The 16,537-nt window shown below is 32.7% G+C and overlaps 1 protein-coding gene across 7 annotated transcripts in view; it reads right to left on the bottom strand.

Annotated features, from left to right (window-relative positions):
- Positions 1 to 15,300, bottom strand: part of LOC143223014 (retinol dehydrogenase 11-like) — a 45,372-nt gene extending 30,072 nt beyond the window's left edge. The window contains exons 1-3 of one of the 7 annotated variants that reach the window (XM_076450362.1): positions 15,100 to 15,201; positions 12,320 to 12,355; positions 12,049 to 12,195 (exon numbers count right to left, since the gene is read on the bottom strand). Coding sequence is in view for 4 of the 7 variants with exons in the window: in XM_076450361.1 (XP_076306476.1) it covers positions 12,320 to 12,355; positions 15,100 to 15,190 (127 nt within the window). In the remaining 3 variants the exon portion in view is untranslated. Of the gene's footprint in view, positions 1 to 8,603; positions 8,882 to 12,048; positions 12,196 to 12,319; positions 12,356 to 15,099 lie in introns of those variants that run through there. The other 6 variants (XM_076450361.1, XM_076450358.1, XM_076450363.1 and 3 more) reach the window with 6 other exon arrangements.
- Between the last annotated feature and the right edge of the window lie 1,237 nt (positions 15,301 to 16,537).

Below are 16,537 nucleotides of genomic sequence, written 5' to 3'. Positions count from 1 at the left end.
GCATTTCTTCAAACCAAAAACAGATTCTAAAGAAATTTGTTATATACTGTTGTAAAAGCCGTATCTAATACAGATACTGTAACATTTAAGTTATTGGTTCTATTATTCTGTAAGAAAAAATGCATTAAAGGAGAGATAAATTTTACAGATTTGTCAACATGTACTAAGCCATTTGATATAGTATTTCTGAACTACAACTGTGATATTCTCAGGTAAACCTGATTTCCATTAACAATGAGAAAATAGATCTGCAGAATACAGAAGATTTGTCAAGGTATTTTTCGAAAATAATTCTGTATTCTTCAAGTGACTAAGTTGGTGTGAAATAAAGAAAGACTTTATACAAGTGTACAATCACAATAAATAATAATCATTGTTCACAAACATACATGTATTTATACTTCCAACAACAGATGGTTGCTTTAACTGTAGAGCTAGATTCAAGGTTGTTTCTTTCTCAATATTTATTTCAGATTGATTAAGCTTCATGATATTTATTTAATTAATTAATTATGATTAATTAAACTTACTCAGAGCAACTTGCACCCATGTGACTAGCCATTACCACTGAAACATAAGGGAGGTCAAAACCTCAAAATATTATTTCACTTCTAGTGAAAAAGACAGCTGTTTAAATGAATATACTATATACAACCTTACAACTGTCTTTCCCAAGGAAAGTTTAAAGATATCATCAGAAGTGAATCATAAAATAATATGCAGCTACAGTGACAGAAACTTAAGAACCTTCTTGACCAATGTATTATGATACACCTGTATAGATGAAAATCTTATATTAAAGTAAGAACACAGAAAATGTAGGCATGCCTAAATATTATGCATCTATTGTAAAATCAGTCAATAACAAAATGTCATAGCTTATGATTGTTAAAGTGTACACTAATAAAATAAGATAAGGTACTTAAAGAACTCAATCTTTAACTTTAAAAGCAAAATATATTTCATGCATGCATGAAATGACTGACCAAGAGAAACAACAGAGACATTAAACTGAAGAAATTAACTCTTTGTTAACCAAGGAAGGTCAAAACATTGTTCCCTGCTTATCAATAAAAGTGTTAACATCCATACCAGCCATTCTACAATGCAATAGAAAGATTAGTAAACTGACTTATTTCATGTATTAATTCCTGTTAAAATTTCAATAGGTAACTTTAAAAATTTGTTTCACATAACTACCAACTAGTATGAATTTAGCACTATAAATGGATGATTAGGAAAAAAAGGGGATTAGGAGGAAGACAATAAACAGTCTGTGATTACTTATTACTATAATCTCACCATTCTACAACGTCATACACAGTCACACACCATACTTAACCCATCACCTCTATAACAGAATCATCAATGCCTTGAGTAATAAATTAGATAACATGACTGGTTTGTTTGTTTCGAATTTCATGCAAAGCTACATGAGGGCTATCTGTGCTAGCCATCCCTAATTTAGCAATGTAAGACTTCAGCGATGGCAGCTAGTCATTGACACCCATTGCCAACTCTTGGGCTACTCTTTTACCAATGAATAGTGGAACTGAACATTACATTATAATACCCCCACAGCTCAAACAGCGAGCATGTTTAGTGTGACAAGGATTCGAACTTATGACCCTCTGACTACAAGTCAAATGAGATAACATGAACAAGTATGTTTGATAATTATAACAAACTACTGCAAGTTAGATTGTTGAGTGTATACCCTATTTTACAATGAAATTAACAATCAACATAAAAGAAAAACAGGTAATATGTTGAAATAAATGAAATAACAATGTTATCCCCACAAAAATGGAGAACAAAATGACACACTAGAAATGTAGTTTATCAAATGACAAGATATATATTGGGAGAATGGAAACATATATAGGAAAAACAGAAAGTTCATTACTTACACATACATATCTATGAACATACTAATGCTTTATATAAACACAAACAATACACAATTGCCACAGCAAAACATTTACTATATAAACACAAAACCCCAAACATAATAATAAATAACTTATCACAAACATCTGACTGTGAATGACACAATAAAATAGAAAACGATTACAATTCACTTAATGTATCAGATCATCCCATAAGTAATGTCCAAAGATTTAATACAGAAAGTGCTTCTTCATTTCTGTCTTTGAAGAAGGCGTTAATGACTAAAATATGTAGTAGGACATGTATAAAAATGTTCAGACAAAATAAAAGACACTAACCCAACTCTACTTTTTTAGATCATTAATCAAATAAACACTTTTGAAGAGGGATGTGTCTGAGAATTACATTAGGTATATAATGCTTTATGAGTTTAAAAAAGGCAATAGTGCAGCAGAAACTACATAAAACATTCAAAGTGTTATGGTGCAGAGTCATGCAATGAAAGAAAATGTTGAAGGTGTCAGGTGACTACAGCATAAGTGGTGTGCCACATTCAGGTCATCCTGTTGAGTTTAATGATAACTTGCTGCTGGCTGCACTTGATGAAAATTGTGCTGTAACAGTTGAACTAGCACAGAAGCTTAATTCAACCCATTCAACAGTTCACCATCATCTGCAACAGCCTGGAAAGGTGCCAAATCTTGGTAAATGAGTCAAAACTTATTTGACAAAAGCCAACCTTAAAGCAAGATCGAACATTTGCACTTCTCTGCACTCTAGTGAATGCAACTCACCTTTTTGGGACAGGTTACTGACTGTAGATGAAAAATGGGTAATTTATTACAATGTTAAGCACTGCAGACAATGGCTCATGGCAGATAAAGTGGCTAAAGCACAGACCAAAATAGACCTCCATCATAGGAAAGTCTTGTTAAGCATTTGATAGGATATTGTTGGTGTGGTCCACTTTGAGTTGCTGCCACTCAATGTAATAATAACATCAGACTTCTATTGTTAACAGTTAGAGCACTTGAATGTTGCACTGAAAGATAAGAGGCCTGCTTTGATCAATTGTAAAGGTGTTGTGTTACACCAGGATAATGCACAACCCCATACAGCAAGGATCACATCTACAAAGATTGAAGAACTAGACTGGGAAAACTTCCACATCCTCCTTACTCTCCAAACCTTAACCCATCTGATTATTATCTACTCCAAAGTTTGCAGAACTATCTTAATGGAAAAGAGCTTGGAACACATGAAGTTGTCAAAACTACCCTCTCTACATTATTTTCCTCCAAACCCCAAGAATTTTATAGAAGTTGCATTCAGAAGCTTGTGAATTGTTGGCAGGAAGTAATTAATAATAATAGAACATACATTATTGATTAAATAACATTAAAAGCATTTGAAATCCTTTCTCTTTCTCTGAACCTAAAACTGGACATTACTTAAGGAATGACCTGATAGTTCATACCATAAAAGTCATTGCTCATAAAAGTTGATAATATAAATAACACCCACACTGCTACTTGTCTGTGGTGTCCCAGCTGGCCTGATGAAACATGAAATTGGGCAGAAAGTCTACTAGATATTGTATATAGCTGATGTAGCATTGTTGACATAATCCATATTTTTCTTTTCTTTCACTCATAAGTTCTTACAACAGACATAGAAACGTATTTACAACTTCTTTTCATAAAAAACAAAGATTTTAAGAAGAGAAAATATAAAAAAGCTATAGTATTAATTAAAAAAATCCAAAAATAAACCAAGACAATAATATCTTATTAAACTAATCACCTCTTCAAACACACACAATAATACACCTAGTACTTTGTAGTATGTAGGCATATGACCCATTTTTCAATTTTTTTTTCCATTTATTCGAAATTATGCACTGTTTGTATAATCCATAGTCCAAAAAGTCATTAAATTCACTCCATTTTAGCTAAATTTGTTCCTTTGTTTTTCTCTATATATATAATATCTGTTCTGCCTATGGGAGATAAGTTTATTGAAAAGTTCTGTTTTTTTCAAATGTGCATATTTCCCTTACTTGAAGTCTTTGAGAAACAAATTCACTTATGACTTCAATAATTGAACTTTCTGCAGTTAGAAGTACTCACAGCCTAAAAGGATTTAATCACTAAGGAAAGATGGTTGTACAGGAGAGGTGTCGAGCCTCAAAGAAGTCATCTCCTGGAAACAGGACTCTCAATAACAAGCATGGACAACTAAAGATTGCTGAGTGGAATGATATCTTGCACATCTGAGACTATAGTGGGTGGTCTGTACAGAACTTCCATACTCAATTTAAGATCAGCTGAGAAAGACTGGATGTGCTACTGGGATGAGCATGGTGAGTGGGGTGCAAAGTAGTGTTAAATTATGAATTAAATAAACAAAATCCATATACATATGCTGAATGAATAGAGAAAGAATTATGTTTCTCTCATTTTCCAAGGAGAGGACAAGTGTAGACACTTGGCTACTAGTGGACTAATGTTCCATAAGAAAGTTTTCTCATGTTAGCCAGATTAAACCCAGGATCAGTAAACTACATGAATATAAGTAGCAGAGGGAATAACAGTACTTCTGTTCACACAAGTTGTATTCCTTGGTATATTAAAGATGAAGTCTAGTGCATAGTACAACATAATTGTAGAAGCCATGCATCAAATAAATGATCTCCTGTCCAGAAAGCAGGCAGTAATAACTCGTGTAGTTATCTAAGGAGGGGTTTAGTCTCCATGTTATTTAGTAATCATGGATAATTGTTTATCCAACTTTACTCTGGAATGATCAAAGGTGCAGTATGCAAAGTAGAAGTAAATAGTAATACTATGGTTGCATTTTTTTGCACCACTGCTGATAGCAAGTGTGCAACTATCTACAAGATCACTGGTGAAGAATGCAGTTAGAGCAACTCAGTAACTTGTTCTTAGATATGCTGATGTATTTGTTGGACCAAATAACCAACTGGATCAAACAGCAATGACTCACCCTAACAAGAGATGGTGGACATCTGATAAATCAAGTGCTGTGCTACTTCCCTGGAATTTTAAGGATATGGCAAGTGCTGATCTACAGTGGGAATTTAAGACTATAGTTGTCTAACTTTTAATGTGCTTGGTCATCTCCAGTAGTACCTGTCACAAAGGAACACCAAGATTTTGTGTTGATTCTGAAATGGTGAACAAGATAACTCATATTGACACCTTTCTCTTGTCATGAATGTTTTGAATACGTTGGAACATTCCTGTTGTTGATGAGGGTAAGTCAAGCTGGATAACTACAGCAACTCAGACTTCTTTCAGCATGAGAGATGGCTTGAGTGAGTTCCATATTATGCCATTCCACCTGTATAATACAACCACTGTCTAGACGTTAATGGAATTGAAAAAACTACATCGAGATAGACATACAGTTCATTTCTGTAGCTGAAGACTGAAAATGATATTCCAACAGATAAAGAAAACAGATTTGAAATTCAAACCAGGAAAACTCGTGTTCATGTGCACAGTTTCTAAATCATATTGTAGGCAGGGACGTAGTCTCAACAGGATGATATTGACAACAGACTGGCTTCAACCTGAAACTGAGCAAAGCATCTGCAGCTTCCTTGGCCCCACATCATATTGCTGATGGTTTGTGACTAAACTTCTCTGTTTTCTGCTCTCAATAAAAAGACACACTTTAGACAAAGTGGGGAAAATGGCTATCAGATGATAACTACTCGATTTACTTGAAAAGATAGGGCAGGTATGTAGTTGAAAATTCATTAACTGAAACAGCATTACAACCTTTGATTTTCAAGCCACCAAGTGAAATTTTCTGATGTAAAATGTCATCTTACATTTCAAATAAACTACTATCCTGATCTAGCTGAGCCACAAGGTCTCTGTGAAGCATGCTTTTTGGACCCTTGTTAGAACCATGCTGATATATCTCGAAAATGCATAATAATTTTACATGTAACGAGGGAATTGTTTCCGAGTGTAAAATGAAATTAAAAAGTAACAGCATGTGTATTAATCTTGGCTGACTACAGCTTTAGATGAAAAGACTTTGGCATTATTAATTTCATAATACCCCTGAATCAAAATGCGTTGCGTTTGATGGCTCCTAGATGGCAGCACGTTACGCAACTCTGGAAGTAACCCTTTTCAATATTGAAAATTTGAGCCATAGTAAATTTTTATATTATACAATAGAAGAAATGAGTAATAAAGGAGCTCCTATCACTTCTAAAAGAAAACAGTTTCACCCACTGTTTTTTTTGTGTGTAAAGATATTTTGATTTTATTGAAATGAAATATTTATTAGAGGATGAAAGTACGAGATCTAAATGAAATTAACACTTCAACTCAATATCATAAAAAAATGTTAAAGTTAATATACCCTGTGTTTCATTTAGTTGTTAGAAAATATTTCAGTCATGCAAATTTATATATTTTTAATAATCACACAGTTTTATTACACATTTTCTTATCGATATTTCAATGAAAAATGCAATTGTAGCCTATCAAAATGCAGACTGTAGGTACTGGAGGGTAGGGGGCAAGAAGCCATAAAGTAACACCCACAGAATGAAACATTGATGGAATGTATTGTTTAAAACTAGATTTTGATTAATCTACTGTATACCAATTGAATAGTAAAATAATTAAAAACTAAGAACAACCACTGTTAATGCGACTTTGCTCACCATATCTTTAGCCTAATATGAATAATTCTAGCAATACTAAGTTATTATAAATAAGAATAACTTATTAATCTTGTACACTTCTATGAATTAGATAATTCCATTTCAGCTTTCAGAAGTTCTTACAAATATTTAATAGTAACACAAAGACAATAAATATATAATCAAGCAAAGCTTTCATTATTCAGAATGACAATTGAATCTACTAAGAACTACAAAATCCGGGTGGGTTGTATTTTTCACTACTTAATTGTCTAACTCGAAATTGTAGTATAATTCTTCATTAATTGTCTTGTGCTGTTTTAAAAATTTTAATTTGCAGAAACTAGTGTTTCTTTGAGTATTTCTTGCCATCCTTTTATTGGTGCAGAAAGCACCCGAGTATCATTACATTAGTGTGTCGGTGTACACTTTAGGATGTGTGAGAAGACTGGTTACCATTCAATAATAATAAAGAATTAATTGATGCGTCAATTAACTCTTTATTACTATTTACCCAAGTGTTTTTCTCACGTCTTGCGGAACAGCAAACATTCAATAATTTATGATTGAAGACATTGAACTTTCATTGTTTATTCACCGGAGTATGTGTGTTTTGTGTTTTTTGAAATTTCGTACAAAGTTACTCGAGGGCTATCTGTGCTAGCCGTCCCTAATTTAGCAGTGTAAGACTAGAGGGAAGGCAGCTAGTCATCACCACCCACCGCCAACTCTTGGGCTACTCTTTTACCAGCGAATAGTGGGATTGATCGTCACATTATATCGCCCCCACGGCTGAAAGGGCGAGCATGTTTGGCGCGACGGGGATGTGAACCCGCGACCCTCGGATTACGAGTCACCGGAGTAAACTGTATCTCCACTGCAAAGCTAAACTTAACAGCTATTTGGAACACTGCAATATTTATCGTGTTCGCTTTCCCACCTATTCCCTTTCTTGATAAAACTTTAGATATTTCTTTCTTCAAACACTGACTCAAACTTATTGTACACTTAATGTTCTGTTTGAATATTCACCTTTTATTTATCATTAGATAGGCCACATCTTTTTGATTGTCTTTTCTTCTCTATTTCACCTCGACTGACTTTTATAGATCACGACTAAATACATATATATACTTAATCTGTTTAATTAAAGCCATATAAAACCAATAAATGATTGGTTGATTTTTTTCATATTCACTGAAGCATTTATTTGTCAATATATATGTGACATATTTGAAGTATGCCACAAAAAGTCAAAACAAATGTTTCAATGAAACCAACATCGTTATTTCTACAACTATTACAGCTACCATTCTACTTTCAATCTCTCATTGTAATCCAACACCGGAAGCCCTAGAACCTGCTATAGAATTTTTACGGCTGCGTAGTTACTGAAACATAAAACAGCAGCATTACCTGTGCATTGATGTACTAGACTCAAAATGCTTCTTTGTTGCTTATACTGGGTATTAGTTTGGCATGGCTTAGACCACAGTTATGGCATAAAGTTTTAAATTATAAAAGTTTTGTTAATGAATTCACTATTAATGTTTACTACGATAAAATACATAATTGTTTATTACTAAATTGTAATTAAAGTAAAACCTATTATTTATTAGTTGACGTTTTCTGTACATAAATCAAATAAAATAACGAAAATTTATAATAAAACTACTTTTTTGAACACAGATACATCTATAACTACCCAAATCATGTTATCACCTGCGAGTTTTGTTAATAGCCATAGTTAATCATGCAGCCTTCAATGAGAGAAATATAAAAATTACAAAAAGGATAAATTACATAAAAGGACAAGTCAACACATAATGAGATAATGTTCAAAAGTTAAAAAACTTGCAATTTTTTAAAGTTTTTGTTTTTATTTCTAGAGAACACAAGTTTTATTTTGCTTTTACCCGTCTACTGGTATGAAAAATGTTTATAGTGGTTGTTTTGCTGATGGTGTACTTTAGTTAGGCTGTTAAAAAAACAAACAATCAAAACAGGAATTAACAGTAGTTACCGTGGAAGTGGCATGAGGAAGTCAGATTCAGATCTCAGACACCTATTCACTCGCTAGGAAACCTTAAGAGTGACAATCACTTGCTAGTTATAAGCAGAAATACAAAAACAATTCTGTCAGACAGCAGTTTATGAATTAGGTAGGATCGTACGCATAGGTTTTATTATTGCAGGTACGACTACGATTAAAGTTACGATGTTAGGCCTAGTAATTAATACTAATACCGTATTTCCCGGCATCAAAGACTCATTTTGATTAGCTAAATTTTGAAAAAAAAAGAAAGAAAGGAAACATAAACATAAGAATAAGGTCGCAGCAATTCCACTAATCTTGCCAAGATATTTCGTGGATTGTTTAGTGAGTTACGGTACGTAAATGTTCTTACCAACTTCTCGTTTTTTGCGGGCTATTTGCTTATCATATATACCTTATATTACCACTGGAATATCTTATTATTACCACGTTATTCTAAGCCTGGAGAGTTAAAAAGAGCGTCGGTATTACATCACCACATAAGCGGTGACCCGTTCTTGTTTATTTATTTGTTTTTTAATACTAAGCTTGTTTGTTTGTTTGTTTGTTTTGGAATTTCGCACAAAGCTACTCGAGGGCTATCTGTGCTAGCCGTCCCTAATTTAGCAGTGTAAGACTAGAGGGAAGGCAGCTAGTCATCACCACCCACCGCCAACTCTTGGGCTACTCTTTTACCAACGAATAGTGGGATTGACCGTCACATTATACACCCATACGGCTGAGAGGGCGAGCATATTTAGCGCGACGCGGGCGCGAACCCGCGACCCTCGGATTACGAGTCTCACGCCTTACGCGCTTGGCCATGCCAGGCCATAATACTAAGCAACTTGTTCATTTCAGAACCGTCCAGAATCAAAACGCTTCCTCTAGGCTTAGGTTTAGGCCTATAAGCAACGTAACTTTCGGCCTGGAAGACGTAGGGTAAATTTTTGACTTATTTTGGGGAAAAACATAGCGTCTTCGACGCCTGAATATATGGTAGTTAATATTTATGGGGGTTTTGAGTCGCTTATAACTCACCATCTAGCAATATAAGTAAATTCAACGATGTGAATAATATTACGCCTAATATACTCATATTATAATATACTCGTATTATTTGATATGCAGCAGGCCAACAGTATAATAATTTTACTGCTGATTTCTTTCTTTTCTCCATAAATAAAACTGAAAATATCGTTAATGTAGAGGCATAATACATATTTTTGATTTACTACTCCATCTACTGTGGACTAGAGTTTCGGCTATCGAATATTAAATTAGACGCAATGCCATATTACTATTCACATACGCAAATGAACTTCGGCTGTTATATGGTGCATTAAAATGACTCAAAACTGCTTACATATTATACATATCACCATTGTAGGAGGCCTAACTCTTTATTTATTTCTTTGCTTACCTAAACTGTGCTATTGAGTTTAGAATAAGCGAAATTGCGATCTCCAGCATAGGTTGCTAGGAATCAACGAATGCATTAGGCCTCTAAGTGAAAAAAATATATATTTAGTTGTCCCCCTCTAGTACAGCGGTAAGTCTACGGATTTACAACGCTCAAATCAGGGGTTCGATTCCCCTTGATGGGCTTAGCAGATAACCTCATGTGGCTTTGCTATAAGAAAACACACACACACACACACACACACACACATGTATTTGAAGTTTTACTTCTGGTGAAAAGAAAATGGGTCTGAAATAATAATTAGGCTCGTTGTTTTGAGGTAGTAAAACGAGACATAAGTTTAAAATGCTGAAGTTATTAAATATTAGCAGAGATGCCAACCATTACGATTTTGGTGTATACGTTACGACTATACGCTCATACAGACAAATATTACTTGTTGCAACTCCCAAATTATTATATATTACATAGGCCTATACAATAAAGTGATAAATTGTTGCCCCAGGGCTTGAAAGAGGTGAAAAGAAAATTTCTAGTGAGATACAAATAAATTTTGATAATAAATAAAAGACACAGTCCAAATGGCTACTTGCGATAATCATGTTTGTTCTTGAAATAATAAAAAATATTTGTATCTCCAACGTCTACTAATAGTTTGAGTGCGGTGCTTCTCCATACTGGGTATGTGGGGGAATCCATAGTTACGTCATCAGTGCTTCTCAGCCAATCAGCGCTCGCGTAGATGGGTATTTCTCGTTTTCTAAGTGGCATATAAACATCAATGCGATCGTTCACAAGATGGAAAAAAGAGGCCTCGTTCACCAGATTGTCTTGTTTCTGGCAAATCTAAAAGGACTAAAACTGTGAATCAAAAATTTAGGAAAGAGTATAGTGCAAAATATCCGGTCATTGCATCAAAAGTCAGTGACAGTCATGCTGAGGCGAAGACAAAAACGATGCAGATAACGACATTTATGAGTAAGAATTCAGAATTTGAAACCATAAATGCAGAAGTGATGTTCACGCAATTCATCATTGCTCATAATTTACCCCTAGCTGTAGCCGATCATGCAGGACATCTATTCAGAAAAATGTTCCCAGACTCTGATATAGCGAAAAAATATAGTCATGAATGAGCAATCTATAGCAGTAATAAATAATAATAGATATAATAATAAACAGCTTAGAGACATTGGTCAGGCCTAGTAGCCGCAAATGATAAAGGGCTCTGTCTACAATCATTACGCTGAGTCATTTGAAATAGTTGGCATCTCTGTATTAGACTAAATTCAATAATTACCACAACTGTTCACTAAACAAGAAAGATTATTTATTTATATTAGAAGTCGAATTTATTGTTTGGTATTTTCTGAGTGCTAAGAATTTAATACATTAATAAGTTACTAATTATGTCTGATTACAGATGTGGTGTGCACAGTAGTTGCAATGTTAATGTGTACCAAGTGCTAGTATCAGTATTAATTAATAGGAAATTTTACTGTTCATCTGTAAACAGTGAAACAGCTTAATTATTGTGGCTGTAGGTTTAAAATATAGAACAAGTGTAGTTAACTACAATATAGTTAAAGACTATATGGTAGTGAGGTGAAATTTATAGGATGTAATATGTGCCAGAATTAGGTGAAGTTTGACAAAATGTGGGCATAATTGTAGCTTTAAGAGACTTGCATATAGTATAATACACATTTGTAGAACCTGGTTACTTGAGAAGTCAAAGGTAATTATGGGGAAGACCATGCTATTAGAGTGGAAAAATAGCAGATTAAAATAAAAAATTAATGAAACAAAACAGGAATTAAACTGAGTCAGGGTAAAGGTTGTTTTTGAAGGGTGAGAAAGAAAGTGCTGGGTTTTAAAGGATGCACATTAGTAAAACCAGTTTATAGAATCAGATTTTGTTGGTATTCAGGGAACAGTCTGACTTTTAAGTTATTGGCTGCTTGCAGTTTTGTTGGGAGGCAAAAAAAGAGAATACCTTGCTTCACTTACCTTATTATATGGCATTCTAATGTGGCTAAAAGTGCAACTGAGTATCTAGCTTTTCAAAAAGCAGTTCACAAAATTCCACATAACAGATCTGTTTCAATAATGATTTCTGCTGGTGTGAGGGATAAGTTGGCTCACTAGATTAAGTGTCTAGATGGATGAAAACAGAAGATTGTTATAAATGGAGTCAAACTTAGGGCTCAATAACAGGACCTTTGCTCTTTCTGATGTACATAAACAATGTATATGAAGGAATGGACATTGAATTACTTACATTTTCTGATGGTATTCTGACCTCTGATGTTACTACCTGTGAGGAAGATGCTGCTGCTTTACAAAATGATTTTGATCATTTGATGTGTTGAGCAAATAATTGGCAAATTATATTTAAATATAATAACTGTAAGTTAATACATGTGGGTTATCAAAATTTTAATTACAAACATAATTGTGATTTGAACAACTTTAATAGTGTTATTGAGGTAAATTATTCAGGTTGATCAATCTCTTAAAGCAATCTGAGTCATTTACTGTTGCTAGTGGCATTGCAAGTAGGATTTTAGGTTGAATATACAGAAATACCGAATACAAATTTAAAGGTTATACTTTCATTGTATAGGCTACTGGTTAGGTTGCATTTGGAGTATTTTGTTCAGTCTTGGATTCTTTATATAAGAAAGGACACCAAATTATTAGAAAGAGTTCAGAGAAGGGCTACTATGATGCAATTTATTATATGAGAAGAGATTAAGATATCTAAAACTGATTTCTCTTAGAAAAAGAAAATGTAAGGGGGATTTATGGCTGAGGTATTTCAAGTTGTTAGGGGAATTGGTAATCTTAATGCAATGTCCTTTTTCACATTAATAGTGTTAATTGTTAGACTAGGGGACACAAATATAAATTTTGGCCAGGTGGTACTCATCATCAGCTAAAAAAGTTTTATTTTTCTAACAGAGTAGTTGACTCTAGAAATGTGTTGCCTTCAGATATGATAGAGAAGGTTTGATTAAACATTTGAAAGAATAGGGCTGATTTTGAGTTTGTTCTTTTTATATAATTTTGTTTAGTACATTGGACAGCCTACACAGACCAACAGTTTCCTTGTTGCCTTTATATACTGTGTTAATAAGGAACTAGATGTCCAAAGGGTTTACCTAACAGGAACCCCCTTATTAACTGTACTGATTATTTTGTATAGGAAGCATAAAAAAACTAGTAGCAGAAAATGTTTGTGAAATGCTAAAATACATGTTATAGATTCAAGTTGACAGCTATGTTGCTGGTGACAAAAGTAGGAATAAACAGGGCTGGAAATTGTAAATTAGAAACTGCTTGGTAAGTATAAAACTCCTTTGGGGGTTTAGGGATACAAATAAACAGTTGTGTCCTTTCTGCTGTGCTCCCTCAAGCTGTTAACATCATTAAAATAAGTTAAATAAAAGCTCAAGGTACAAGTTATGACTATAAATTTCTTAAGTAAATAATGTTGTGTGACAGTAATTTATGGTTCAATTTGTTTGTAGGATTAAACAAAGGAATCTGATGGGAAGCTTGGACAAGTTAAGAACAAACCATTTATTTATTTATCATGTATGTTCCTGAAAATGTTTACAATGAATTTTGTCTGTTTGAAAGCCAGGTAAAATTTATTTCATGAAAATATATTAGGTAAGCTACATTAAATTCAACAGGTATGGTATGTAAAAGCAAAATATTCCATTATTTATTGAACATTATTTTTATTTAAAGTTTGTTATATTCAAACAATTTACATACTTAATGTAACTTAGTTTTTTATTGAAAACAGTCTATATTTATTAGATATAAATTTGTTTCAACCTAAACAATTAACTAGCCTCCTAATAATAGTACAGTAATGATAACACCATTTTGAAAAGTCAGGTTCTTGTCATCAAAAAATGTGTTTTTCTCATGTTTTTGTACCAGTTATTATCAGAAATGGTAACTAAAGTATAAAAGAAGTGCATTAATTACAATTTATTTAAAACTTGATTGAATAAACAATTTATAAACTGGTACTTTCTGATGAATAATACAAAAAAAAATTGACATTCTGTGATGAAAGGAAACTTGTTGTTTTTAAGGTTTCTTGTTTCACAAAAATGTTTTTTGGAAATTTAGAATATTTAAATCAGAGTATATAAATATGAAGATTTTTCAAGTTGAAACTAGATAATCTTTGGTTTGTTCCAAGTTTCATGCAATTTAGTTAAAACGTTCAATTGTGAGAAGGGAAAACAAATGTATAGCTATCACTAAGACCTTCTCTGTTCTGAAAAAGTTTAGTGCCAAATCTCAATTTTAATATTTTGCTTACCTTTAAACCTCTTTAAAAAATAATTTCTCATAAGCATTTTAGGATATTCTAATTTTCCACATCACCTTTTACCTGATTATTCCAATTCACTACCATTAAATCTTGCCTCATGACCTTAAATTTGATTTTCTAGAAGATATGAACTAAACTTTTATTTTTTTCTCAGGATGCTGTAAAAAATTAACTCCAATTATGTCTTAGACAACCACATTCTTATTATAGGTTATCAATCAATTTAATATTACGAACAACGTATAATTCTTCCTTGTGGTTCTGACCATTTGATAAAGAAAACCATACTGAAACATGTAACCCAACTAATGTTTAAAATTAGTTTCCAATAATTATTGCATCAATTTTGTTATTACAAGTAACCTATCATATCACACAATTTCTGTAAAACTCCCAACTCCTTTGCCGACAATTTTAGTAGAACAACAACAACAACAAAAAAAACTAACAATTTGCGCAGATGTTAAACCTGTCCTTCCATTACATACAAGTATAAAAACAGCTTTGTAACGTTCCCTACAGATATACCATCCTGATAAGGAGATAAAGCTACTACGTAGTAGATAGCAATAGGTTCGTCAATACATTTAAATTCCCCAACATAATACGAATATTATTATTAAAATAATTTAATAATTATTTCATGATATGACAGACTACAGAAAAACTTACAACTATAAATCAACAAAATAACAACTTACCTGCTCCGCAAACAGAAGCAATGACAATGACGTTATTTTTATTAATATAAGATATTGGAAAATAAGCACACACAAATTCTTGTACTTTCATCTCTGTTTCAGACAAACATAACCTTCAAATTTACGGAACTACACTTCACTTACGTATGACAACCTTTCAAAAAGTACGAATAACGTGTTGTTTATAGAGGGCGGTAAAACACTTGTATTATAACTACAGACGAGAGGCATGACGCTAAACTTACCATTAGAAAATTCAAGTGATCTCTTTCTTTTTTTCATTTTAAGATAGGCTTAGACGGTGTTATAAATAGACAAGTTACAATAATTTGTATTAATCTTATATTTTTAGGTACGTGATGATACGATATATTGTAAGTTAAAGTTATTTTACTTTTATCATTTTAAGATAGTTCATTAGAGTAACTACTGTTCTGTATTTATATTCTGAATGTTTTGAATATAATAATGTTACGTGAAAGACGAGAAAAACATTTTCATTTCTCTTATAATATATATTCAAAAAATAGTTTATTGCTTTTTAGGATGTTTTCTTTCGTCGAATGTATACAAATTCTATGAACTTATGCGTGAAAACAAATAGGATTATTTAATAGTACGTCAACCACACTTTATTTGCCATGTAACGTGTTTGTGTGTTTTCTTATTGCAAAGCTACATCAGGCTATTTGCTGAGTCCACCGAAGAGAATCGAACCCCTCATTTTAGCGGTTATGTAACGCGTACCATGGAGATCTTTCGGCTAATATCACGATTTAGGAGGCTAACCGAGATAATAAAAATACACACACACACATATATATAGAATTATATGATCAACTGCTTTCATAGTTTTAAATTAGATTAATTAGATGGAATGTAATGGTATCAATGTGGGTGTTTGTCCAATTTTTGTGGTGAAATGTTTTACCTATTATATCTGGAAGATGCTAATTTATTATTCTGAAATATCCTTTTAGGTTTTGAATTTCGTTTTTCGTGTTTTACTTGGGGCATAGTGTGTGCTGTCATTGAACAACCTTTTAATATTTCGATTTTAATTTCTATTATATGCAGAAAACTAATTTCATTGGCTTTTGTTTGTGAGTTTTCAAAGTAATGGTTTCTTTTATCCTTATATTTATGTTTAAGAAGCTCATTGAACCATTTACTTTTTCCCATTGTAAATTTTATGTGTTTTTGTTGTTTATTGACTTAGTTAAAAATGTTTAACCTTTTCACTTAAAACCACATATGATATATATATAATATATTTATGGGAAATGAAGTAACTTAAGGCTTATATCGGTTAGGTCTGGTTGAGAACAGAAGATTCGATGGAGATACCGATTAGGATATAATACTAAATGTCATAATAATTGAATTAATTGTAAAGTAAAATAATAAGACTGACCACAATGTGAAATGCCAAAATAAA

The sequence above is a fragment of the Tachypleus tridentatus genome, chromosome 8 (genome assembly GCF_004210375.1).
Source record: "Tachypleus tridentatus isolate NWPU-2018 chromosome 8, ASM421037v1, whole genome shotgun sequence".
Taxonomy (NCBI): domain Eukaryota; kingdom Metazoa; phylum Arthropoda; class Merostomata; order Xiphosura; family Limulidae; genus Tachypleus; species Tachypleus tridentatus.
This window is presented reverse-complemented; position numbering and strand designations above follow the sequence as displayed.